Source organism: Penicillium psychrosexuale (genome assembly GCF_028828465.1).
Source record: "Penicillium psychrosexuale strain IBT 29551 chromosome Unknown utg000001l, whole genome shotgun sequence".
In the NCBI taxonomy this organism is placed as follows: Eukaryota; Fungi; Ascomycota; class Eurotiomycetes; order Eurotiales; family Aspergillaceae; genus Penicillium; species Penicillium psychrosexuale.
Genome location: NW_026643186.1, coordinates 1,545,504 through 1,570,898, shown reverse-complemented (window position 1 = coordinate 1,570,898; position 25,395 = coordinate 1,545,504). Strand labels below are relative to the sequence as shown.

The window sequence follows — 25,395 nt, the reverse complement described above, 5'->3', positions numbered from 1 at the left end:
CAATCATAGCTCTCGCAAATTGGGACACAGTTGCAAAGAGTTGAGTCTGGGGATATTCATGGCAGATCCGTCTACTTTTTTTTCCCAAGGGAAAAATAAGGCGGGGATTGCTGGCAGAAAATGGCAGTTCTCCTGATTGGGTTAGATCGGCCTTCAATCTTCGCGGGAAAAAAAGTCTGGCTCAAAGCGACATTATTCACCTCCAATCGAATCACCTCCTAAGCAGAATCGCTGAAATGATTATTCCTGTCCGTTGTTTCTCCTGTGGCAAGGTGAGCAGCTGTTTTTTGAGTGCGTGATGTATGATCATTTGCTAAACTCTTGATTGTAGGTTGTCGGTGACCTCTGGGAGCGTTACCTGCAGCTCTTGGACGACGGTGTTCCAGATGGGTATGGCAGCCTCCAGTCTATCACACCTGTCCCTGGCTAATCAACTCTTTTACAGCGATGCTATGGACCAGCTTGGCTGCAGACGGTACTGCTGCCGGCGAATGGTCATGACCCACGTTGATCTGATCGAGAAACTTCTCCGGTACGTCTCTTATTTCGAGATTGAGTGATTGTTGCTCATTTTGTACAGTTACAATTCCGCCGAGAAAGATCGCTCCAAGGCTCAGGTATAGGCCAACCAATCTCTCACACGACTCGAGCCGAGGCTTTCCTGTCAAAAAATCACCCGAATACCCCATTATCCCTACCGGGTCGTGCTAGCCCGACCGCCTTTTCACGTTCGGCTAAAAGATATTGGGAGCATATTGAAGTTTGCAAAAGAAGGAACTCCAGCATCATTAAGCTTAATGATGTGGTCGTTGGTGTTGGCTGGTCTCAACATTCAAATGCTGCCAGTTTTGGATCTCCCTGGGGCAGTGAAGTGGTTTAAGATGCGACGGGTGACCCAGGCTCCACCGGAGATGGGACGAAGTTCCTCACAGGTGTTTCTTCCGGTATTTGCATTTAGGGCGGCGTTGCACTCTACACATATGGCGCCAAGGGAGGTATCTGCGTTTTGGTTATTACTGTCTTCAATGAATTTTACAGCTCAGCGGTTTGCAATCTGACCCATCACATTGCAAAAACACCATTTGTAGCTCAACCCAAGTATGTGTTTAAACGCCACTGCTTGGTTTGTCCTTCTTCGAGGAACCTTGGGCTGTTGTGGCCGATTTCTCTCGTGCATTATGGCCCTCTGTTGGCTAGAAGTGTAGTCGTTGTCAGACTTACAGAGTGAATTGATTTTCTGGCATACTCAGATATTAGGAATTGCCATGTTCCTAGCAATGTACAACATAATATTACTCCGGACAAAATATACATTGAATGTCTAACCCGATATAAACGGGCAAATTCCCCGCTTGGACGCCTCCGACGATCTCAACAGGTCGAGACCTCATTCTAGATCTGCAGTATACCCAACATGGATTTATCAGTCCCGGGTTGACGGATATGAACTGTTGGTTTCTACGATTTTGGATTGATCTTGGGATTTGAGAACCAAAGGCGTCTACATAGTCCGAAGAACGAACCAATCCTGATAGCTACAACTTCCAACTCATAAATCTCTACCCGAGGGGGCCAAATAGGCGCCGTGATGAACTTGCATCTCAACCTCCATCGGCCACTCACATCGAGGGGAGCTGCATCAGACTATACCGCATCCAGGACAAAAGCGCTTTCATCGATTTCAGCCAATCAGAGAGCGCAGATGTATTACAATAATAGCTATACAATTACTTCACAGTACACTTTCCCCAATGCCTTTCTTTCTGCAGTTGGTTCCCAATTGGCGCATATGCATATTGAGACATTGCCAATGAGAAATGGGGACTCCACATTCATTACCATATCTGATATCCCCTCCTCCCATCCTAACCATCCAAGTATGAATATGTATTGGAGAAACAGATATCACGTGTAGTATACGCTAGGTAAGCGATGAGGGACCGGGCCCAGCTCCCTCAAGTATTGCTCCCCCCATCTTTTTTTTTTCCTCTTTCACTCGAGCTTTGTTTTCTTCTATTCCCGTATACATTCGGCCATGGCCGTCAGGTCGCCGCTATCTGTCTTACCACACCGCGTCAACGCCGCAAGTCCGGCTTACTATTCCCCGCGCTCGGTTTCAATGTAAGACCAGTACTGGTTTCTCTAAGACCATCGCTGATGCGTAAACAGGTCTCTTGACGGGGTCCTCGATGGGAATGAGAGTCCCCGCCTCTCCACCTCTGAGCCGATAAGCAGCTTATCAGGGGCCTCGGCCAATGAAGAGGATGGCGATGATTGTGATGATTGCGACGATTCAAATGGAGAAGATAACGCTACTGAACTTATACGTGGATCCGGGGCCCCTTCTCAATCAGGGCTTACAGTATGTGCGATTTGCGGGCTATACACATTTCAGTTGGATTCACACCATATAGATTCAAACCGAATACCCAAATCATTCGGGAAACAGCACAACATCGGACGACGATGAACCTCCGCAGTCGGTGATACATGCTCCGCCAGGTTTTGCTGATTTTGTACGAATGCCATCAGAACTGTTGCCGCGTTGGCTAACGGTGAATCTATCTAGACGTCAATACAGCCTACTCCCAAGGACACAGAGGAGTCACAGTCGCCATCAGTCAGTTTGAATGAGCAAACTGATATAATAAATGTGCCTACACGGCCAAGAAAGGTATTTTCATGATAGCCCTCGCCCGGTTATATATGGCGCTGATGAATTCTATCCATACAGTTCGGCAATAGTCCAATATCGCCGCCTCCATTGACAACATCCCTCAGTCTCGACAACGATTGTACCGAGCGAGCGACGCCACGTGCGCAAACAAGACCTGAGTTTGAGGAATTCGAGAGACGTAGTACTCGTTCGAGTAGCTTACAAGGTATGCCGATTTTTTCCAAGTCATATTTCATCCATGATAGCCCTTACTGACCTTTTTTCAAGATATCCCCGAAGGTATAACCGTGAACGAAACGCATTCGAGCTCTAGCAGACGAGACTAATTTTAATCCAGGACTGACCAGCAAAGAGGCCGAAATCAATGCCCTAAGAGCTGCTCTCGACGAATGCTGGACACTATGCAATACGCTGGCCAATCTTAGTTATATCCATCGAAAACGTCTCCTCAAACCCCAAAATTATGATATGCAAGAGGATGCATGGCGGTCATGTTGGAGACTTTGCCAGAAGCTTTATGACACACGCGACGACGACTACGCGTCACAAATCCTTCCGACTCTTGATCTCTGTCGAGATTTCTGCCAGGCGCTATTTGAGGCCCGTACTCGCGACAGCGACTTATCTGACTCGGTCTTGCGAGTGAGTTTTGAATTGAACAATCATCTTTACAACACTCACGATCGGAACCTTCCCGATGCCTTCCGTGAAAGGACTTTGGATTTTTACATTACCTTGTGCCACCGTCTCATGAAGCAGCGCACCCGCATCACGGAGACAGACTCTCTGCTGGGTGCATGTTGGACATTAGCCGAGATGCTGTTCAGTATTCGCCAGAGCAAGAGAGAAGGGAAGCCGTTGGATGAGGACTTGCTAGGGTCTGCAGTTCAAGCCTGCTGGGAGCTTTGCGATCTGTTCCGCGAGGGCTGGACCCTCCATAATTTGCGTAACTCGGATCGGGGAACACCCCGGCCGAGCCAAACCACGTTCTCGCAGGCATTCCATCAAACGTCGCAACAGTCAGAGCTGGATTTCGGTGATGACCCAATGAGCCAACTTGGCAACCCCGAGACTCCAACCACCATATTCGAGGACACTGCAACGGCCTCGCCCGACGACACTCCGATTCCGAATATACTCGTATTGGGCTATGGGAATGGGCATAATAACGCTCATACTAAGTGGTCATCCAATGCATCCAGTATTTCGGAGCAGTCCCGATCATCCGATCACACAGCATCCTCGGCCAACACAGTGACCACTATCTCGGAGGATCCAAACCTCACGCGATTAAAGATCCTGATCACCAAAGCTGCCATCATTAGTGGATATCAACGGGGCGGGAGCCAGAATCTCTCATCTTTTGTGAAATCACTACCCTCGGATGCGTTTGGCTCCGCGGCCTGGCAGACATCGTTATTGAAGAATTATAGAAAGGTCGTGGCATTTGACCCGGCGTTCAGAAGTGTTGGTCTGCAAGCCCGGGTGAGTGCCATTGATGTCGCGCATGCATGCCAGACAATGCTGCAAAGTGGCCAGTACTCCTGGCTCCGTGACCTCTACCGGCTCGTCTTCGGGTTTCATATTGAAGAAGCGATGGGCCGTAAAGGTGTGATTATCCAAACATAGCACTCAGTCCCATCATATGTCGCTATCTAGTACTTTTTCTGATGAGTTGGCATATTCAATGCGGTCGACATTCGAAGTGGGGAGTGGGGACTAGATGACTCTTATTTTGTACACAACACTAGTGATCTTGTATTCCTCGTGGAATATTCTTCCCTGAGTTTCGTTGGAGTTGGGGCTGTGTTAAGGTCCATTTGTCAATCTCTTTTTCAGCCTCTTTTACCCAAGATAAAGGCATAGCAGGGGTATATATCAATAATACATCAATGTCCGAATTTTGACCCATTAAGGAATCACTGCTTGAAACAAGGAAAGAAAAACCAGGGCAAGATAATTCTGTTGGACCATATAGATATGGATATGGATATACATAGTAGAACTATATTCCGTACCAACTTCCCTAGTCACCAACAAGGAAAAAACGAAGAATTTCATTCTCAGCCAAAAAGAAATTGGCAATCTTCTTTGGATTAGCCTCAGTTAGGCTTGCTCTTAGCATATGCAGGTGAGATGGCTGATTTGTGAATTTTGCCCACTTTCCTCTGGTCTACAACTGCCCCAGGCTTGACCTCTTTCTTTGCTTTTTTTTCCTTTTTCCTTTTCTGTTTGCCCCTTTTTCCTAACTTATCCCAGTCTCAAGTTTCCAGGCACCGTGAACGGACAGACATAGTCCGAGACGTATTTATGCCGTCTCGCGCGGAGAGCCATGTTTGTATAAATATCTTTCCCTCCTCACCAGGGAATGTTCTCTTTCACTTTATTCTTCTATGCATTGACCTATCTCTTCCCAGATAGGCACTCAGTTCACTATCATTGAAACATCCTTATTCCTTATTGGGTCACCTTGAACCATCATGGTTGTTCCCACCTTCGCCGGCACGTCTGGCAGGCTCTTATCGCGTGCAGTTACCACAACTGCGACAATGGGTTTCCTACTATTCGGATATGATCGTATGTTTTGTCATCCTAAACTAAGCACTCCACTAATAATATATCTGCTACAGAGGGTGTTATGAGCAGTATCATTGATGCTTCGGACTTCACTAATATCCTGACCGAGTTGAGAGGTAATTCGACTATGCAGGGTACCGTCACTGCTCTCTATGAAATTGGTAAGCTCCGCCGAGGATTTATGTCCGCCTTGGTTTCCAGTTTGATACTAAAGATTTATCTCAGGGTGTCTTTTTGGTGCCATCTTCATGCTCGTCTGGGGGGACTGGCTCGGTCGTCGAAAAGGTATCATTAGCGGTGCTATCGTCATGATCCTCGGTGTTATTGTGCAGGTCACTTCTTATGCTGGCAAGCAGCCTCTCGTGCAATTTACCATTGGACGTATAATCACTGGTGTGGGTAACGGAATGAACACTTCTACCATCCCCACCTACCAGGCCGGTATGTATTCAATGAATTTGCATGGGATCTTGTTAGCATAGAGAAAGTCGACTAACTCTGAATTTAGAATGCTCTCGAACCTCAAATCGTGGTCTTCTTATCTGTATCGAGGGTAGTACCATTGCCTTTGGTACACTGATTGCTTATTGGATTGACTTTGGTGCATCATATGGTCCCCCCGATGTGATTTGGCGTTTTCCTATTGCCTTCCAGTGTGTGTTTGGATTATTCATTATTGTTGGTATGATCCTTCTACCTGAGTCACCGCGCTGGCTTTTCACACGGGAACGCTATGAGGAAGGTGAGAAGGTTATTGCTGCACTCCTAGGCGCCGAACCAGACTCCCACGAAGTGGCCCTACAAAAGAACATCATCATGGATTCTATCCGTGCCTCTGGTCAAATGGGGAAGACCACCCCAATGTCTGCCGTCTTTACCGGTGGCAAGACTCAGCACCTCCGTCGTATGCTCCTTGGAGTTTCATCCCAGCTCATGCAGCAGATTGGTGGCTGCAATGCTGTTATCTACTATTTGCCTATCCTCTTCAGAGACTCGATCAAGCTGGAGGGGAAGCTTCCATCTATTCTCGGTGGTGTCAACATGATTGTCTACTCCATCTTTGCGACTGCTTCTTGGTTCTTGATTGAACGAGTCGGTCGTCGCAAGCTTTTTCTCTACGGTACCATTGGCCAGATGGTCTCAATGCTCATCACCTTCGCTTGCTTGGTTCCCGACAAGTCCGGTCCAGCTAAGGGTGCCGCTTTCGGCCTTTTTATCTACATTGCTAGCTTTGGTGCTACTTGGTTGCCATTACCCTGGTGTGTTTTGAGCCCCAAGCTAGAAATCAATGTGAATACTAATGCGTTTCTAGGTTGTATCCGGCCGAGATCAGCCCGATCAAGACTCGTGCCAAAGCCAACGCGCTTTCGACCTGTTCCAACTGGCTTTTCAACTTTTTGATTGTTATGGTAACTCCAATCATGATTGAAAAGATCAAGTGGGGAACATATCTCTTCTTCGCAGCGATGAACGCTTGTTTCTTGCCCATCATCTACTTTTTCTATCCCGAGACCGCTCGCCGTTCTCTGGAGGAGATTGACCTGATCTTCGCCAAGGGGTTTTCCGAAAATATCAGTTACGTGCGCGCTGCAAATGAGCTACCTTACCTTTCTGACGAGGATATTGAGCGTGTCGCTATTCAGTATGGATTTGATGCTGATGAGATGAAGCCTGGTGGTGTTTCGCAACCTGAGGCTACCTAATTGTTGGGTGTGGTAGACGGCCCTGCTTTTGGCGAATCTCGTGCGGTGCTAGATGTAGAATGCTCTGATATTTTGTGTTAGATGCCTATACAAGACATTTCAACAAATGACTAGTCAAGTTGCAGACAGCTTTCGGACTCTTAGGACTAGCAGGAACATGTGATTATGAAGGTATTGAAAAACATCAGCACCACCACTCTATACGGAGTAGATCCTACACCAATTGATATGATATTGGAATTGAGAAAACATGAATAAGACCGTCTAATACGTATGTAGAGTAGAGACGAACAGGCATCTAATTTATCCCCCCCCCCTTCCCATCCAATCATATGCTAGTATCTCAATAGAATAACGTAAGTGCACCGGGGGTGTACACACCTGTGGACCCTAGCAACGCTAGATCCTTGTGAAGAAGTAAAGATATGCGGTTTTCTTCATCGCTTCGATATCTTCAAACTTGACAACTTTTTCATCATTGAACATCACCCATGACAGGCCACTTTGACCTGGCAATTGTTTGCGAATCACGGCAACATAATGCCTAGCATGTGTTAGTCTAACCCAACAAAGTGAGAACGAAGACATAGAGCCACTCACCCTGCATGGACAGATGTGCCTTTGTGGCATACAATTGACCTTAATTCATATCGAGCAGGTAGGCTAGTAAGCCCAACCGAGCCACCATGAGACTGTGCATTGTGGTCGTCGACACTCGGTGTTTCCATTTCCACCACATCATCTGGGTGAGTGAAAACCCAATCCAGTGCCCTGTTAACATCACCGTCGGTCGCGGCCAAGGCTCGCTGGGCACGAGGCGCCTCAATACCCATGTCCCCTAATTGAGCGATTTTTGCCGCGTCTTGCTCATTAGAACTGGAGGTGCCGACTGGTTCAAGGGCCATCGGTTCATCGATGTCTGGATCTTCCATGTGGGCAAATAGCCAATTCATGGCAGTTTCCGGATCAGAGTTGCCAGTGGCATGAAGAGCTTTCTCGCACCTCACAGCAGGGAAACCCATGCCTATGAGTTGATCGAGGGCTTCTGGATTCGGGACAAATGCGGTAGATTCTTCAATATCGGGAAGTTGCTCCTCACCCGCATCATGCTCACCAGCAAGGTAAGAGCTGAAATCCAGTGGTTTGTCGTCGACCAGCACAGGGATATCCAACTTTGTCGGAACCCAGTTGACGAGCTCAAACCGACGAGCATTGACCACTAATTCCTGAGGCAATGTTTTGAAAGACGACTGCTTCGAAAAGCCATCTTGGCTGCCACAAGCAGGACAGGTAAGCTCAACGACCTCCGCCGAAGTAAAGATGTCTAGACACTCTGACAAATCCACAGACTCATATTCCTTTCCTGTTCCGTCAGAACTGGTAATCGGACGTGCGGGGACAGCAACCGAAACGTTATCTTGCTCATCCACTTTATAGCGGACTTTTTTGCAATGCAAGCACTGAAGACGCTGCTCAACCTGGAAGCGAAAGTCCTGGACCGGGTTAATCTGCGGACTGGTGTGTTTCGATAGGCTGACAGACTTGAATAAATGAAGGAGGAATTCAAATGCATCTTGCTGTCTCATAGTTGAGAACTCCTCATGACCTTGGCCAATAAGATACTTGAACATTGCTGGTGCTAAACCCTTCTTATGAGCGACTTCTGGTATATCCGCGGACAACATAACGCGAGAATCAGGCCGAGAGTACCGGCCTGAGAGTAGACCGTCGGCAAGTTTTCGCAATTGTGTCTCAAGATCCTGTGCTGGTGCTTGGCAGAGTGGTGGTTCTTCTGACAGCTGATAGTATCGCTCACGAAATCCGGCCACAGAAAATATGCATTGCATGATACTGGAGAGATAGCAGCTGTTTCCGAGATTCGCCAGACCTGTAAATGCAGGCCCAAAGACAGGGACCAGCTCTCGGCCATCCTCGGTCGTCATGGAAAATTCCCATTTTAGATTATGTTCGACCTGCATCTCCATCAGACTCTTCTCTGTCTTCTCACGCCCAGCCAAATAGATTCCCCAGTGCGCAAGGTGGGTCGCTAGTTCTGGGTCTACTCTTTCTTCGTTGCACTTATAACAGTAGACATCAGCAGAGCCTTCTGCTGTGATGGAGCCAAGCTTGACAGCCACAGCATGTGATGTTGAGTCTGCGTGAGTAAGGCCATGGGAGTTTCCCTTGCTTCCACCGAATTGACTTCGCCCACAACCCTTATTCCCACATTCCAGACACAGCCAGAGGTTCTCTCCCAGGTCACACTCTGAACAATGGTTTAAATCTGCAGTTTCATTAGCACAAACCCTAGTTTAGTATTTCAGGGAATCAATACCCGTCGATGCGGCTTGCGTGTTGTCCTGTTGAACCAGACACAGTGTATGCTCGCAAGGCACAAACTCTTGCTCCCAGGCCTTGATTTCTTCCTTTCTTGAGAAAGTCATTGCCGTCATAACACCTTCAATGACAGCAGGGAGCTTGCCACTGGCTTTGTCCACATTGTCTTGGGGGCATGAATAGCACACCACTGACGTAGCAATGTCATATCTATCCTCTTCTGTTTCGGCTGCGATGGAAAGCTTTGAAATCTTCGGCGGGGGCTCGTCGCGCTATAAGTCAGAGGTGTGAGAATCATTGGCCAAAAGCCTAGGAAATGTTTAGAGGCTGTACCTGCACTTTCTTGGGAGTCCTTCGAATGTTCAAAGCCAGTGGATGGCCAAATCTCTTGTAATGAAGCAGGGCATGGTCTCTGTTTCCAGCACATCCACCATTGAAGCAATTCAGACAGACATTTAGACCAGCATCATCGTCCTTACAAGGTTAAGTCAGACGACATGTGGAGTAGTAGGAACCGGGTGGCATACAATAGAATCAAAGCACTGAGTACAGTCTTCTCGATAAACAGCCTGGTAAGGTCCTGGCGGATTCAGATCTATGGAGTGTTGTCCATTAGCTCCATTTGTCCTTCGATTATCAAGGTGATGTCACAAACCCGCAGCACCGGTATGGACACAAGAGGCCATATCCAGAGTGGAAATCTCAGTAATTCACGACGTGTCAATCAAGACTTCTTAGCTTTTAACTAAGACTTTAGAAGGTGCGATAGTATCCCATTGAAAGTAAAGATGGGGAAAAGACGGAATATCAAATAGCGCAGATCAAGCTAAAGCTACGATGCGTGGGGTTGCTCCTTCCTCACCGCCTGCACGTGCTCTTATCAATGTTATCCTGAGGCATCAAGTCATGTGGTGGGGGTGTGCCACTTAACGCGTTATTTTTCTCAACACGCGTTTCAACCTTGTCCTCCAACCTGGACTTGCTCTCTCAAGTTCGGTCTTCCTTGCTTCGTTTCTTTTTTATTTCCCTGATTCATCCCTTCACATCATCGTTTTTAGTCTTTCCTCAATACTTCTTTCTCGACTCTGTCAATTATTGAAATTTGAAGTCATCATATCATGGCTTCCGAGGCAGCATCCCAAATCACTATTGGGGCTCTAAGGTTTGTATTCATTGGTCTGTACGGCAGTATATAAGCTAATCTCGTGTTTAACAGTGCCATCTTTGATGAAACCAAACCCCAAGTACCAGAGCCGATTGTTCAATGCGTTCAGATCAAGACATTGCCATCTCCGCCGAACCAACCAGAACGTTACCGGGCTGTTTTCAGTGATATTGCGAATTATGTCCAAACGATGATTGCTACTCGTACGTGCTTTCCTCTCATTACTCTTAGTAACTCATCGGGCTTACTAACCGCTAGAAGAAGCCACTGGGGTGGTGAAGGATGGGTCTCTTCGGAAGGGCTGTTTCGTGCGACTCACATCATTTCAGTCAAATGTTGTCAAAGGAAAGAAGTATGTGATGCAATTCTATCCATTTTGACTGTGCTAATTATCACAGTATCCTCGTCATCTTGGGCCTTGAAGTTCTAACGGAACTGGGCGAGGCTGAAAAAATCGGTGACCCCAAACCACTTGCAGTCAAATCCGAGGAAGAGGAAGTGGGTCAACCGACAACAATATCCAGCAATGGGTTTTACGGCTCCAAGATGGAGGGTGCACAGGCTCAGCCAAATAGCCGAGCCCAGCCAATCTCTGCCCCTATGTCTACTTCCTCCGTCCATGCCACAATCTACCCGATTGAAGCCGTCTCCCCGTATTCCAATAAATGGACGATCAAAGCGCGATGCACGAACAAGTCCGCCATCAAGACATGGCACAACAAGAATGGTGAGGGTAGACTGTTCAGTGTGAATTTACTGGACGACAGTGGTGAAATTCGTGCAACTGGTTTCAAGGAACAGTGTGACATGCTCTATGAACTCTTCCAGGAGGGCAGCGTTTATTATATTTCGACTCCATGTAAGGTCCAAATTGCCAAGAAACAGTTCTCAAATCTCAACAACGATTATGAACTTGTATTTGAGAGAGATACCGTTGTTGAGAAGGTAACATCTCTTTCTTCATAAACCAAATGCGTCGCTGACATTCTACGATAGGCTGAGGAGCAAAATGATATCCCTCAGATTCGATACAACTTCACCACCGTTGCTGATTTGCAGACCGTTGAAAAAGACACGACCACTGATGTTATTGGCGTTCTGACGGAGATTGGGGAGGCATCCCAGATTGTATCGAAAAGCACCGGCAAACCTTACGAGAAGCGTGAGCTTACACTGGTCGATAACACAGGATTCTCTGTCCGCTTGACAATTTGGGGTGCAACTGCACAAAATTTCAGTGTGACACCCGAGTCTGTTGTTGCCTTCAAGGGAGTCAAGGTTTCTGACTATGGCGGAAGAAGTCTGAGTCTTCTGAGTTCCGGCTCGATGACTGTTGACCCTGACATCGGGGAGGCTCACCGACTCAGAGGTTGGTATGATGCCCAAGGCAGATCGGAAACCTTTACATCCCATGTGTCAAATGCGACCAACTCCATGGGCAAAAGGGATCCCTTTAAAACCATTGCGCAAGTTCGCGAAGAGCAGCTTGGCATGTCTGAAACTTTTGATTACTTCTCTCTGAAAGCAACTGTGATCTTCATCAAGCAGGATAACGTCTGGTGCTACCCTGCCTGCCTTTCTGACAACTGCAACAAGAAGGTAACGGAACTTGATCCAGGACAGTGGCGGTGCGAAAAGTGTGACAAGACCTACCCCAAGCCAGAGTACCGCTACGTCCTGCCTATTAGTGTCGGTGACCATACTGGCCAGCTTTGGCTCAGCTGTTTTGACGACACTGGAAGGAAAATTATGGGCACATCTGCCGATGACCTAATGCAACTTCGCGAAGACGATTCCAATGCTTTCGGTGAAGTCTTCCAAACAGCGAATTGCCAGACCTGGAACTTCAGGTGCCGAGCCAAGACAGATAACTTTGGCGACCAGCAGCGGTAAGAATGATGGAACGACAATAATTCAAATAATGCGGACATCATGCTAATTGTGTCATCCAGGGTGCGATATCAGGTCTCATCCTGCCAGCCGATCAATTACTCGGAAGAAGCCTCTCGCCTTGCCGATATCATTGACTCGTACAGCATTGAGTAAGTACAGGCACAGTGGGGAAATATTCTTGTCCGGCTTTGTACTAGCTTTACTATTTCCACATGCGCTCGGAGCTTTTTCATCAATGTTCATGTGTACTTTTACTAGTATGCTGCTCAAGCTACGCCACGATCATCTCATTTATGGCTTCTCATTTTGACATTTGTTCGTTCTCTCTTATTTAGTATTTTAAAAACACCTAAATAGTAATTTTTCACTACCATCCCCTTACTTATGAGCAATCCGCAATGTGCGCTCTCACTCCGTCTGGACAGGACTCCAAAGGTTCTATACATGCTCCGTACTCCGTACTATATGTGAGGCGGTAAGCCAACAAAGGCGGAAATCAATGGCATTACACGATTGCTTTTTCTTTTTCTTTTTTCTTTCGGGTTTTCTGCTGGAACAATTCAGGCAGGGAATTCAGTCTCGTGCTCTTTATCTTTTGGTTCATTCTAAAATACTCATCATGGGTAAGCGAAGCCATCTTGAGCCAGCTGAGCAGCGACCGAAGAAAAAGTCCAAGTCTGAGAAGTCTGAGAAGTCCGAGAAGCCCTCAAAAGCTTCTAAAGATAAGCAGGAAAATGGCGATGAGAAGACAGCAGCTTATTCTGATGCGTCTGCTCTATCCGATATCCCTCAGTCAGACATTGACGCTTTTTTGACCGAGAACGTGATTAAAGTCTCTGATCCCTCCTCACCCGACGCCACACAATTCCGCCCAATCCTTTCGTTTGATCACCTACCTAAATGTGACGCTGGCCTGTACACTCAGTTGAAGTCTTTCCCCGCGCCGACACCGATTCAATCCACCACCTGGCCGCTTCTTTTTGCCGGCCGTGATGTGGTCGGTATCGCAGAGACTGGAAGTGGCAAGACACTTGGCTTTGGCTTGCCGTGTCTGAAGAAATTGATTGACTCCAAGTCAAGCAAGCCTTGTCAACCCAAGGCAGTGGTTATCTCGCCAACACGAGAGCTTGCAATGCAGATTTATGACCAGCTTGTTAAATTCGGCGGCACTGAGAAGACTCGGGTGACATGCATTTACGGAGGTGTGGGTAAAGATGAACAGCGTCGGGCTCTTCAAAAGGCCGCCATTGTGGTCGCCACCCCTGGCCGTCTTAAGGATCTCCTGAATGATGGTTCGATTGATCTTGGAAAGGTCACCTATCTCGTCTTGGATGAGGCAGATCGCATGCTTGACAAAGGATTTGAGCAGGATATCAAGGACATCGTCAAGCCGATGCCCGTCTCCAAGAGACAGACTGTTATGTTTACGGCAACATGGCCTCGGTCCGTTCGAGATCTCGCGGCAACCTTTATGAAGAACCCGGTAACTGTTACCATTGGCGGAGATCCATCTGCCGATCCCCGAGCCAACCTAAGGATCAAGCAAGTCGTCGAGGTTGTTGATGGCCGAGACAAGGAGAGCCGACTCATGCAGCTGCTCACTAAATCCCAGCGTGGTCATCAGTCGCCCGAGAAAGTCCTGGTTTTCTGCCTCTACAAGAAGGAGGCTATGCGCATCGAGAATCTCATCAGAAACAAGGGATTCTCTGTCGCCGGTATTCACGGTGATTTGAACCAATCAGATAGATTCCGAAATCTTGATGCTTTCAAGAACGGCAAAGCTACCATTCTTGTCGCAACCGATGTGGCGGCGCGTGGCCTTGATATCCCGAACGTGAAGCTGGTGATTAATGTCACTTTCCCTCTTACCGTTGAGGACTACGTGCACCGGATTGGAAGAACTGGGCGTGCTGGGGCTGACGGCCTTGCCATCACAATGTTCACTGAAACTGACAAGGGACTGTCCGGCGGGTATGTTGCTCATATTTCTAATATCCTTAACTGGCCAACGCTAATGGTGAATAGATTGATCAATGTTCTCAAGGCAGCTAAGCAAGATGTGCCAGAAGCTCTGTTGAAGTTTGGCACAACAGTCAAGAAGAAGCAGCACGATGTGTACGGCGCCTTTTACAAGGACGTTGATATGGACAAGACAGCGACAAAGATCACATTTGACGATTAATTGGGCTCATTCCGACTTGGTATTTTTGCTGGAGGATTTGGAGGACAAAATGTGCCGAAGCCTTGTCAGTTGACCCATCAAGTATTCCCTTTCTATATAGGCTCTATTATTTTTGTCGGTTAGGCGTTAAGAACAAATCAACATGGAATCCGATAAGATCAGTACTCACATTACGAGGGCATAGCCACCACTTAAGGCGCATGCTTTGATAATTCCCAATTCCAGGCCAAATCCGCGGCCCAAGAACAAGCTCGCCAGAGCACACAGAATGAAGCTAGCAGGTCGAATGGCGACCTCACTCGTGTACAAGCTGCATCCATTTCGATGGAAGTAAGATTTGATGAAACTGTAACTCCAAAAGGTTCGAACCGCCATGTTCACAATGTTGGCCAGGACCAATCCATATGCACCCAAGCTCCCTACCTCTAGGAACATATAGGCCGCCAAGGCATAACAGGCGGAAAAGACACCCATCCACGCCGTTTGCTTCCGTATTTGTTGCGAATTTGCCGCGGATGATACGAACGCTTCGGTGATCCCATTAAATGCCAAAAATGGAATGTAGTAGCAATAGACGGAGAGTAGGTCCCCGATTTTGGGGGAAGCCCATTGACGGCCTCCCAAGATATGCAACAATTGAGGAACCATCAGTGGGCCCAACGGGAATATCAAGACTGACAACAACTGGTACGCGCGTAGAATATCTACAAGATGATCTCTGGTAGTGCGGATATGGATATTGTTCAGCTTCCCATCCTCATCGGGGCTGAGTAGGGCTGAGAATAAGTTCCGGCTGCTCTCCTCCAGCGGCTGGAAGATGATCCGTGCAATGAGCCCGCCATAGTTCGACGCAAGAGAATATATGCCCTGATCTTCCAGTCCTGAAAGGGCTGCGAGCATCATAGTGTCGCCCTGCGTGAGCAAATGCTTCACTAGAGATTGGAAAAAGACATTCGCAGCAATTGACGTTAGCTGTCGTGAAAATAGTCCCAGAAAGTAGTTGGAGGGGTCCCTATATCAATTGTTACCGTGTCATTCTTCGTGGTATAGCTTGCACTAGATGAGGTCAGTCTTACCTGGTTCGTATACGTGTCAATAAGAAAGAGAACCGAGTTCCGTTGGTTTCTCTGAGCAGGGCCAGCGAATAGCCACAAATGAGGACCAGCGAGTAACTGAGGTGACCAAGAGCAAATGGTAGCACGCCGAGGTCAAAGTTGACTTGAGAAGCATATATGAAGGCAAAGGATGTCACCGCACTTCTCAGAAATGCCGCTGGCATTTCAACAGCAGCGCGTTTTTCATAAAGCATATGTTGCTGCACCACTGAGAAAAAGGGCTCGGTGCTGAGTTCTATGAGAGATGCAGCGCCGATCAAGATCACACTGGGGTAGAAGAAGGCGGTCTTTGATGCTTCCTCTGGCACGAAGCGCTGGTAAAGCATAGTGAACATAAGACTGCAAGGAATCCCAAGGGCGAGGCTCAAGTAGGACACGTTTACCACCGCTTGAGATGCCACAGACTGCGAATCCGTTGCTACAGCATCTGCATCAGAGGAAAGTTTTTTGTTGTCAGGCGAAGATGGAACAGGCTGCCTTTGGATAGCCATCCGAATACTTTCCCTTGAGAAATACAGGATAGAAACCTGGAAGAGCTCCAGTTGTGCTGCTATTCCTAGCACTACCGGTGAAAGGGTGCGCAAAATCAATTGGTTCGAGGCAAAGGTAAATATCCTGGACGCTAATTGAATTAAGATCAAAAAGCTTGTGCCCGTGGCTGACGACGCCAGAATTTTGCCCATACGGGCATCGGGTTTTGCCATGCCCGTGATTGAACCTAGTTATGACGATTCGTGCAATGAGGTGTTCTCACGTCAAATAAACCAACAAGAAGACTTTAAGCCGACCTCGGGGGGTGCAGGGGTAAAGGAAAGAGAGGATGTGGACAGGTGGGGCTCTAATCCAGGGCTTGACGTTTTGGCTTAGGCTTTTGAGGAATGGAAGATATTTGCTAGATGCAAATCAAGAACTGTTTTAAGCTGACGAAATTTTATATAAAAGGAATACGGAGTACCGTATAGTTAATCTATTGAATGCCACTTGGAGGTCACTTGCTTACGTGTAGCCCTCAAGTTCCCAGCTAGGCATAGTTAAGTATGGCTACAGGCTAATTGTGAAACTCCTTCTAAAAGAACCCTCTGTGGCGTCTTCGATATGCAAAATTTGGTATGCAAACTTTCCATGGCAAAAGGAAAGAGGCACTATGGGTCAAGATCCGCAAAGCCCCGTGCTTCCTCCAAGTGGTCCCCCAGGGCTGATCCATGTCAACTTCCGTTTGTCATCATATACAGGAAACAAGACTTGGAAAGACCTAGTCACTAGGATATCAATGATCGTTTGCAGTTCAATACGTCTCCAGGTGTTGCCTTGATCAATTAGGCTCTTGGACGCTTTAGAACGGAGGCAGATAGAATGGGTAGCCACCATTCTTGGTTTTGAAGACACTGAGAAGGAAGCTGTATGTTGTGAAAAGAACAGTTGCCCAAATCAAGACAGCCAGCTGTTGACCCTTGGGATCTTCCATCCGGGGAACCTTCAGTGCGAGTGCGATCGTAGCAAAGGAGAGAACAGCGTCTGCGAGCAAAATGTTAACCTAGGAATTCGACATGGAAACGAGGCCCAGTATCAATGAGTCTCACGATTATCACTTACAGATGGCAGCCACAATTTGAGTTTCCATCCCAAACTGGTTCTGGAATCCACCGGCAAAGTAGCTAATGCCACCATGGCCATCACCAGCAACATATGGGACCTTTCGGATGTGGTTGAACATTTGACCACTTGTGAACAGAAGAATAGCGATAAGGCTGATTGCAGCCCAAAGGTTTCGGTTCTGGATAATTGGGAGTATGTAGGGAGAAAGAACTGCAATCGCAGTCACAACTGCCATCAGAATTGTGATCGCTGATACAATCCGCATATAGTTGATGGGTCGAACTAGCTGAGGCTTGGGGCCTTCAGGCAAATGACGTCCAATCCAAGAGTAGACCTGGTCGGCTGATATCGGGCTATTTTGGATTGACATGTTAGTGAGACAGGAGATGGGCAAGACCCTTGGTAGAAAAACATACCCTGTGAAATCAAAGCGAAGGGGATTTCCTTCAACCTTGGCAAAGGGACCGACGGTAGGAGGGAAGACAAGGAGTACGGGTGCAGTTTGAAGCATGAGCTGCTTAGGTTAGTCGCATGCCATACAGCTCAGTCTGAGTAAAAATGCCTTACCTTTTGGAAAATCGCTTTGCCATTATCAAAATCAAGTGTTCCAAAGACCACCTTGAGGTCATCAGGCTTGGTGCCCTTGGTCCAGCTTCGGGCGATCAGGTCCCATTCAGATTCGAAGTCGCGGCATAGGAGACAGCCAAAGCGAGGATCCGTGGCAGTCAGGATAACCACAGCATAGTAATCTCGAGGTGTCGAGGTGAGGTCTTCATATGACGCACTGTCCAGTTCAACAAGCCCTGAACGAGACAGGGATTGATATTTTGTAAACTTGTCCGGTGTTGAGCTCGCAGACAGGACACCAGACACGACCGAGGAAAGGAGAAAAAGGGCCGACCAGAGCTTCATTTTAGCATGACAGGGTGCTAGACAGCTTGAGAAGGGTTATTTAGAAAGTGCAATTGATTGAAAAACCATCAATCGGTTGCAATTGAAGTTGTTTGAACACGTTGAGTGATAAAGTCCAGGTGTCCACTATCAACGTAATCGCCCGGCATATCGGCTTACTTAATATATTCGGGGTCGGCCCCGACGCCAAAACACGGGCGCGTCTTCCTTTGTGACGATTTTATATCGTACTTTGACGAGCATTGGACATAACACCACATATATCACCCTTGTATTTCTTTTGTTCTGGCCAGTATCATTTTATTTCTAGGCGTTTTCCTTCTATCTTCTTATATCGAAGGGCTCCTGTCCTGGACACTGTCGTCATGGCAATGATAGAAGAAGCATCGGCCTCAGATGTATGTGGCTTTCCTGGATTGATCCTGGTATAGTCAAAATGCTGACTTAATCATGCAGTTCGAAATGTCCATAAGGACTATACTTCTAGAGAAGGAGTATGAGAAGTCCCTTTCAGTTTCCGCCTGTCTTCTAGATGACGAGAGAGATCGTGTACGACGCATGGAGCTTTTGCTCTCGAAATTTGAGAATGAGGCTCTTCGGTCGCAGTTGAAGGAAGCAAATGGGCATCTTTTGGGATTCACAAGTGCTGATTCAGAGGCATGTGCTCAACTTCAGGAGGCTTGCCAAGAAATTGATCACCTGGAGCTTCAAGCACAGGCATCCTCGATTGAGATTAACCGACTCAAGGTAAGTCTTAACCCAATCTGGGGGCTGGAGGCATAATCCGTTATGTTGACAGCAATAGGAAGAACTATCGGTCCAGAAAAATAATTCGACCAGTTATAAAACTGTCCTTGCAGAGAAACTTCGTCTCTCCAGAGATCTTTCAACTTTGCAATCAGAGCTTGAGCGGTTCAGAGCGCAAAATGCATCATACCAAGTCACCATTTCCGAAAAGCATGAGATGGAACGGCAAATAAACTCTCTGGAGCTTCAACTTGATAATGAAAAACATGCCCATGAACGTGCTCAGCTCAAGGCATCACAGCAGATGACAGAGATCACCCAGCTTTCTGCTCGAGTTGGAGAGTTACGGGCTGAGCTAGCGGGAGAATTACGAGCAAAACAGCAGCAGGAACAGGACAACCACCATCAGAACTTGGCATGGGCTAATGAGCGGGCGACGTTTGAAGGAAAGATTGATTCGCTCAAACAACAATTGCGGTCCACCAAGGACAAGCTCCAGGAAGCCCAGGTTGAAATTCAGCAGCGACGCAACGTAAAATCACACGCAGGAAATAGCTCTGAATCCAGCTCTCGAAAAATCCCCCTTCAGCGCCCTGGCCCGAGTGCCGGCGTGACGATCGTAACCCCTGGTGCTGTTCGTGTGCAAGAGCAATTGAAAAAGCATTCGGCTGTGCCTGGGGACAAGTCGGCGTTTTCCATCACTCCATTCTTGAACCGCACAGGGGCACCTTCGGATTCCCCAATGAGCTCAGTTGGAGACGAAGACGAGATTCTTGGAAACGACGACACTCCTCGTGGACCACTTGGCAAGCAGGGTACTTTTGGCGAACAGAAGCGAATTGGTTCTGCCCTCCGGCGCCAGCTATCTCCAACAGAAGACCGCATTCCAATCACAAAATCCACCAAACCAAGGGCACGCGACGGCGCAATGCCTGTATCAGCACCGGATAAAGAGGTCAAAAAACCAAACCATCGCTTAGATCGCAGGGTGCCACCCACTGAGACCGATGAATTACATGATCAGTTTGAGCATGAACAAGCCAAGCCGAAGAAACGCAAACTTGGTGGTCAGCGGGATCGGAGCTTGTTTGAGGAGGAGGATGAAGAAGAGCCTGAGCTCAGCAAGAAATTTGGACGAAAACTTGCAATAGGAAATGGTCGGGCTTTAACGATGGGGAGTAAAACACAAAGTACTACTAGTCTACCACGGGCGCTTGGGCTCGGGGCAGCACCCATAGGGTTTTCTCCCCTGAAGAAAGACCGCAGACGATTTTAATCAGAAGATCCGGCAATTCATTTTTATTGGCACAGGCTTGGTGTATTTAATATGTACATGACATGTACTCCGTAGGCACGTAACTGGAGAATGCCCATGCTTCTAAGGTTATGCCGATAAGAGCCGACTTGAGTGTTTTGCCGGCAGAAAGTAAAAAGGTTTCCCAAGCTCTCAGGTCTCCGATTATCTCCCCTGATATTATTCAATTCGCATTATGTTTGCTTTACATTCAACTCGATTTTGGCGGAACGCCTGCCATCAGCAGGAAATTGATCAAGCAATTGGTCAAGCAAGACATGCATCATCCAAACGCTGGCAAGCCCGGCAGCAAAAGGATCAGTTCACCAGAGAGGCAGCCGTCCAAGGGCTGAAAAGCCGTGCTGCTTTCAAATTGCTGCAGGTGATTCAGAATCGACATTACTCTATCTCCCTGGATTAGTCTGACACACTGTTACCTGCGCTTAGATTGATGAGAAATATCGAATCTTCAAGGGTGGGCAGACAGTTGTTGACTTGGTATGCTAGTCGTTCAACCTGAACTCGGATCATTGTTTAATTCCGTCGCTTTAGGGTTATGCTCCTGGATCGTGGTCGCAGGTGTGTCGGCTATTCCTCTTTTGTCTTTTGCTGTCAAATGGGCCGTGATTAACTGCCAGAAAAGGTTGCTGCAAGCCGCACCCAACCGCATGGCCGAGTCCTCGGTGTCGATATCATCCCAGCCCAACCACCGAAAGGAGTATCTACGATTCAAGGCAACTTCCTCTCACCCGAAATCCAAACATATATCCGAGACTTTCTCCGCAGTCCGGACAGAGGCAGGCCGCGCCAACCCAGCTTCTCGGACGATTCCAGTATCAGCCCATTGGAGCCGAATGCAGATACGGAACGCACTACCGAGGCCGAGAAGACGGAGAAGACGGATAAGAGGGGCGAGAAAATACTTGAAAGAACGGTAGATGTGGTTCTTAGCGATATGTCCGCGCCCTGGCACCAGACCTCCGGTTTCTGGAAACGAAGTCTAAGTGCTCCTTATAATAGGATGATGAACACCAGCGGCGTCAGTTTCAGAGATCATGCTGGAAGTATGGTATGTATGCCTATTACTATTGAGTCGATATATGTGAAACCCTTCTGACTTTACGCAGGATCTCTGCCACGCGGCTTTGCGCTTCAGTTCGGATGTTTTGAAGGCAGGAGGTCATTTCGTCTGCAAATTCTACCAAGGCGCCGAAGACAAAGAACTGGAGCAGCAGCTGAAGGAATTATTCAAAAAGGTTCACCGTCTTAAACCCGAATCATCTCGCAGTGTATGATTGACCTTGTCCAATTTCTACACCCCCACCGACTAAAGCAATTGGCAGGAATCCAAGGAGGCCTTTTTCGTTGGCCTGGAGCGAAAAGCGTGAGACTAAAGCTTTTTCGGACTTACGTGTTGACAGATCACAGCATAGCCGAAGTGCCGAACCATGCAGTCTGTCTAAAGGATCTCGATCTCCTCATTGTCAGATGCCTCGTCCCAGTCAATATCGGCTAGTGCTGCTTCCGCCTTCTCATGAACCTTCATATTCGTCAGTTTGGGATCAAGTCGTTTTTTAGGCATCGACTGACCTCTCTTAGTCCACTCAATTCTTCGACATAGCCATGTTCGTTCAAGGCTTTTCGCACAAAGTCCCAACCGTGCTCGCGGTATGCACTGACAATTTTATCCGAGCATGCACTGCAGCTCGAATAACTCTTGCCGGTGACAGACAAGTTCTCGAAATTCGAGAGAAACCCTCGTATTTGATGGGGCACACTTCCTAAGGGGTGATCATCACGCTCAGTATTTCGGGCTATGGGGGCTGGTGCGGCAGCGCCTCGGGGGTGCTGAAGTATTGACACGAAAAGCTCCACCAGAAGTGCAGAGGCTATAGGAGCCACTCCAGGGCGGGTCACTGTACACTGCTGGTCGAGAGTTTGATCTTTGATAGACTATCCCGCAGTCAGTTCTGTATAAAGCAGGTCCCTTCTTTGGATAATCTTACATTAGCTGGTACTACCACATCGTTGCAGAAATAGCACCCAAGCTCAGCTGGATTTTCATCCTCCATGATACCATGGCGCATCACCACAAAGGAATCAAATCCTAGAGCTGCATTCATCACAATTTTCCCAGCCGCCTTTCCCATCACTGTGGGCAGCCATCGTGATTCTCGGGTATCCATGAGAAGGAAGATAGCATCATGTTCATCAATCAGTGTCTTGAGACGATCAAAATCGGCCCTGGTCGCCGCTTCGTCCACAATAGGATGGCCTGCCATGGGCACCGAGAACACATAACCTTTAGTATCTACTCCCGGGTAAATTTGGGTTAGGGCTTCGGATGCTCGAAGTGCTTTTTGGACACCACCGTTCAAGCAGTCTTCGAAATTGAATAGTGGCTGCCGAACAGGGTTAGAAAATGAAACCGTCCCATTGTCGACGAAAGTGATCTTCTTCACGCCCCAGCCCTATGTAGTGGATGATTAGAACAAATTTTTGGCAGGGAAGTTGACGTCCACATACCAGCAGATTCCGGGAGACGTAGCTGCCTAATGTACCAGCCCCTAGCAATAGACATTTCGTGTTCTTGATTTTTTCAAGATCGAGCGTCGGGCTGATCCGCCATTTGATAAGTTTGAGGTTGAGATCAACCGACTGGTCTGCCAATCTTCAGGAAAATTAGCATGCTTGATCAAGTCTTCATTCAATTTGGTTATCTCCAAATTAATGCCATACCTCTTAGGATCCATGTACTCTGTAAGGTTGACAATTCTCCCGGCTAATTTCCCAGTCGAGTTGCGTTCCCAACCGGTCACCTTTGGCAGTGGTAACGACCCTTGACTTTGCAGTGATCTCGGTGTCTCAGTCTCTTGTTTTGAACTTGACTCCAGCTGAATTACTGTACTGCGCCCTTGATCACGCCTCGCGTGCACGTCGCGATAGCGTATCAATTGTACCCTTTCGATGCCCCATCGCTGCTTGATCAGAACAAGCAGGTTTCGTAACATCCATCCTGGGGCCTGTTCATAATTTGATGGGTCTGCGAAACAGAAATAGCGGTCTTCAGTAGCGACATTTTTGAAAAACCCATTTTCATATTCGGAAAGTGACGCTATCTGCCAGTTTATATTTGAAGTGTCGCCTTGTTGGGCATTCTTCGTTCCGGAATCACCTGAGGATGCGTTATCGGAATTCTCTCTGACTTTTCGAGCCAAAAAAAACCCTCGTTGTCGAGGATCCACCATATATGACCATGTTTCCACCGCTTCCACCAAGGCAGTGCTTTCATGTGGAGATAAGTGTATTCCCTTCAAGTTGTCAAGACTATTATCCTGGTGTGGCTGGAATACTTGGTCTGTTGGTTGCACGGGGACCCATTGAGGATCTGAATGGATTGCTGGGAAAGCAAACCAGTAGTGGAACTTGTATTTTTTGAGGTCTGCGAAAGATACAATCACGAAACTGCAGAGTAAGGAGGGACAAGAAAGAATTGTTCCGTCATGAATGGCATCCCATATCTGGAGTTGATTAGTATCTCTCTCTAAGGCAACTGGCTAAGGTTGATTCCTACCATTTGTCCAGCTTGATGGAGCAGTTTGGATCTGTCCATGTTTCGATATTCCTCAACAGTATTGACATTTTTGATCATGCCCTCTGCTCTGTAATAGCCAGCCGGGACCCTAGGTCGCTGTTAGAAGGGCTTTCAGGAACATTTTGTTTTATCTTACTCGCTGCTGGTTAGGGCGTTCCCATGGATTTGAATACGACACGACGCAGCTTCGGGATCAGACGGACGGATCTCATATAGTCCCAGAACAGGCCGGGCGGAATCATCTAGTTTGTCATGGTTGATCTTATGGGAAGCCAGTGAAGTATAGAAGGGTAATTCGATGTCGGAGGCAAACGGTGCGTACTGCATCTTGGAGGAACAGGGGAGAGAACGAGAAGAATAGCTTATCAACTCCCGAGTGATATAGACTTGGAAGGTTGGATGTAGCAGTTAGCAAGGGTGGGGGGAGGGAGGTGTAAAGGTGTGTAGTGAGGTGAAAGGGTCTGATGTCACGAGGAGCCCGCGGCGGGGGTGAAGGTTTATCTATCCACATTTACCTTCACACTTGCTTCATGTGAAAATGATCACTACATATGTACCCAAAGCCAAGAGCTTTATCCCGAAAATGTAAATAAAACTAAGGAGGAGTTCATCCGTCCTCAAGTTTTAGAGGAGCGAAATTAACTGAGACACACCGTTAACACTCGTAGCGCGACATTTAACACCACCTCTTATCACCACATTCTGAATGATATGAGAGGATGCATCTCATTTCGTTAATTTTTTATCGTCTATAGAGACCCGGCCACCGTATAACCCGAGGATGCTGCCGTCATAACTGTGTCACCAACTGGATCTATCAAAGGGGTCCGTACTTGCGACCCCAAATAATACCTTAGTCAATACAACGCACTGATGAGCAAACCAAATCCCCACTACAAACCTCCAACGACGCGGATGCCATTCCCAGCTAGGGCTCCATCTAACAGCTCCGACGTCCGCGCCGTACATAAAGGGATCTCAGGAAGGGACGACGCCTTCCTGGCAATGGATCATCAATTTTAACGTCGCTTAAGCTTCGCAATATAAAAAGATCGGATTTTCCAATATTTCGGACTTTACTTTTTCTTTGTTAATGTTGAATTTGGTATGAAACCATATACGCATCTTGATAGCAAGATAGACACCGGTAATAAGCAAATAAAGTAGGGTTCTGATTTCGTGCAGTTACTGGTATACTCAACACGAGTAGCCACCGGCCCAAGCCCTATGTCCCAGCTCAGCGGAATGCACGAGGATGATATACATACATATTTGCGCCGGTGAGTTGAACTGCCTAAACAGGGACATCCATGGATAGGAGGCTTGATTATATAGTTTCTGATGGTGGCTGGTTAAAGTCAGATATGGTAGTTGAATGGCAAGGAGAAGTACATTAGGCATAGGAAACCACCTGCGAGAGAATACAGCATACTATCACTAGGCCACAATTAAACCATAGGCCTTATATATGCATTCATAGCATAGAGGTGCGCTGTATTTATCTGTTCTGTTTCTTTTGGTACATGGGAATAAGGATCTAAATATCCGTGTGTAAATAAATCAAAAGAAGATAGTGAAAATGCATCAATAAGAAGATAGACT

The 25,395-nt window shown here is 47.5% G+C and overlaps 10 protein-coding genes across 10 annotated transcripts; 6 read left to right on the top strand and 4 right to left on the bottom strand.

Moving 5' to 3' along the window:
- Positions 1–236: 236 nt before the first annotated feature.
- N7518_000590 (DNA-directed RNA polymerase core subunit RPB10) lies at positions 237–623 on the top strand (the record flags this gene model as incomplete). The annotated part of the gene is made up of 4 exons (XM_057181518.1): positions 237–272; positions 332–390; positions 446–532; positions 581–623. The coding sequence occupies 4 exons, from the start codon at positions 237–239 to the stop codon at positions 621–623; spliced, it is 225 nt and encodes a 74-aa protein (XP_057046868.1).
- A 1,412-nt stretch (positions 624–2,035) lies between these two features.
- Positions 2,036–4,306, top strand: N7518_000589 (uncharacterized protein; the record flags this gene model as incomplete). Its single annotated transcript, XM_057181517.1, has 7 exons — positions 2,036–2,121; positions 2,170–2,362; positions 2,415–2,516; positions 2,570–2,674; positions 2,735–2,882; positions 2,945–2,956; positions 3,015–4,306. 7 exons carry the CDS (start codon positions 2,036–2,038, stop codon positions 4,304–4,306), a joined length of 1,938 nt encoding a protein of 645 aa, XP_057046867.1.
- Positions 4,307–5,157: 851 nt separating this feature from the next.
- On the top strand, positions 5,158–6,957 carry N7518_000588 (uncharacterized protein; the record flags this gene model as incomplete). Its single annotated transcript, XM_057181516.1, has 5 exons — positions 5,158–5,254; positions 5,308–5,415; positions 5,480–5,695; positions 5,763–6,513; positions 6,567–6,957. The coding sequence occupies 5 exons, from the start codon at positions 5,158–5,160 to the stop codon at positions 6,955–6,957; spliced, it is 1,563 nt and encodes a 520-aa protein (XP_057046866.1).
- A 399-nt stretch (positions 6,958–7,356) lies between these two features.
- Positions 7,357–9,980, bottom strand: N7518_000587 (ubiquitin-specific protease UBP14; the record flags this gene model as incomplete). The annotated part of the gene is made up of 6 exons (XM_057181515.1): positions 7,357–7,501; positions 7,558–9,241; positions 9,293–9,566; positions 9,628–9,768; positions 9,822–9,889; positions 9,950–9,980. The coding sequence occupies 6 exons, from the start codon at positions 9,978–9,980 to the stop codon at positions 7,357–7,359; spliced, it is 2,343 nt and encodes a 780-aa protein (XP_057046865.1).
- A 432-nt stretch (positions 9,981–10,412) lies between these two features.
- N7518_000586 (replication factor A subunit protein RFA1) lies at positions 10,413–14,582 on the top strand (the record flags this gene model as incomplete). The annotated part of the gene is made up of 8 exons (XM_057181514.1): positions 10,413–10,456; positions 10,511–10,662; positions 10,721–10,811; positions 10,858–11,404; positions 11,456–12,348; positions 12,412–12,501; positions 12,917–14,323; positions 14,378–14,582. The coding sequence occupies 8 exons, from the start codon at positions 10,413–10,415 to the stop codon at positions 14,532–14,534; spliced, it is 3,381 nt and encodes a 1,126-aa protein (XP_057046864.1). The 3' UTR covers positions 14,535–14,582.
- A 117-nt stretch (positions 14,583–14,699) lies between these two features.
- Positions 14,700–16,353, bottom strand: N7518_000585 (oligosaccharide translocation protein RFT1; the record flags this gene model as incomplete). Its single annotated transcript, XM_057181513.1, has 2 exons — positions 14,700–15,546; positions 15,611–16,353. The coding sequence occupies 2 exons, from the start codon at positions 16,351–16,353 to the stop codon at positions 14,700–14,702; spliced, it is 1,590 nt and encodes a 529-aa protein (XP_057046863.1).
- Positions 16,354–16,982: 629 nt separating this feature from the next.
- N7518_000584 (OST3/OST6 family protein) lies at positions 16,983–18,157 on the bottom strand (the record flags this gene model as incomplete). Its single annotated transcript, XM_057181512.1, has 4 exons — positions 16,983–17,164; positions 17,243–17,598; positions 17,662–17,759; positions 17,813–18,157. The coding sequence occupies 4 exons, from the start codon at positions 18,155–18,157 to the stop codon at positions 16,983–16,985; spliced, it is 981 nt and encodes a 326-aa protein (XP_057046862.1).
- Positions 18,158–18,522: 365 nt separating this feature from the next.
- On the top strand, positions 18,523–20,180 carry N7518_000583 (uncharacterized protein; the record flags this gene model as incomplete). The annotated part of the gene is made up of 3 exons (XM_057181511.1): positions 18,523–18,555; positions 18,614–18,904; positions 18,963–20,180. 3 exons carry the CDS (start codon positions 18,523–18,525, stop codon positions 20,178–20,180), a joined length of 1,542 nt encoding a protein of 513 aa, XP_057046861.1.
- Positions 20,181–20,394: 214 nt separating this feature from the next.
- Positions 20,395–21,586, top strand: N7518_000582 (RlmE family RNA methyltransferase; the record flags this gene model as incomplete). Its single annotated transcript, XM_057181510.1, has 6 exons — positions 20,395–20,580; positions 20,646–20,696; positions 20,751–20,777; positions 20,842–21,267; positions 21,326–21,487; positions 21,542–21,586. 6 exons carry the CDS (start codon positions 20,395–20,397, stop codon positions 21,584–21,586), a joined length of 897 nt encoding a protein of 298 aa, XP_057046860.1.
- Positions 21,587–21,657: 71 nt separating this feature from the next.
- N7518_000581 (putative autophagy ubiquitin-activating enzyme ApgG) lies at positions 21,658–24,120 on the bottom strand (the record flags this gene model as incomplete). Its single annotated transcript, XM_057181509.1, has 7 exons — positions 21,658–21,738; positions 21,789–22,151; positions 22,205–22,669; positions 22,725–22,869; positions 22,938–23,719; positions 23,773–23,881; positions 23,930–24,120. 7 exons carry the CDS (start codon positions 24,118–24,120, stop codon positions 21,658–21,660), a joined length of 2,136 nt encoding a protein of 711 aa, XP_057046859.1.
- Between the last annotated feature and the right edge of the window lie 1,275 nt (positions 24,121–25,395).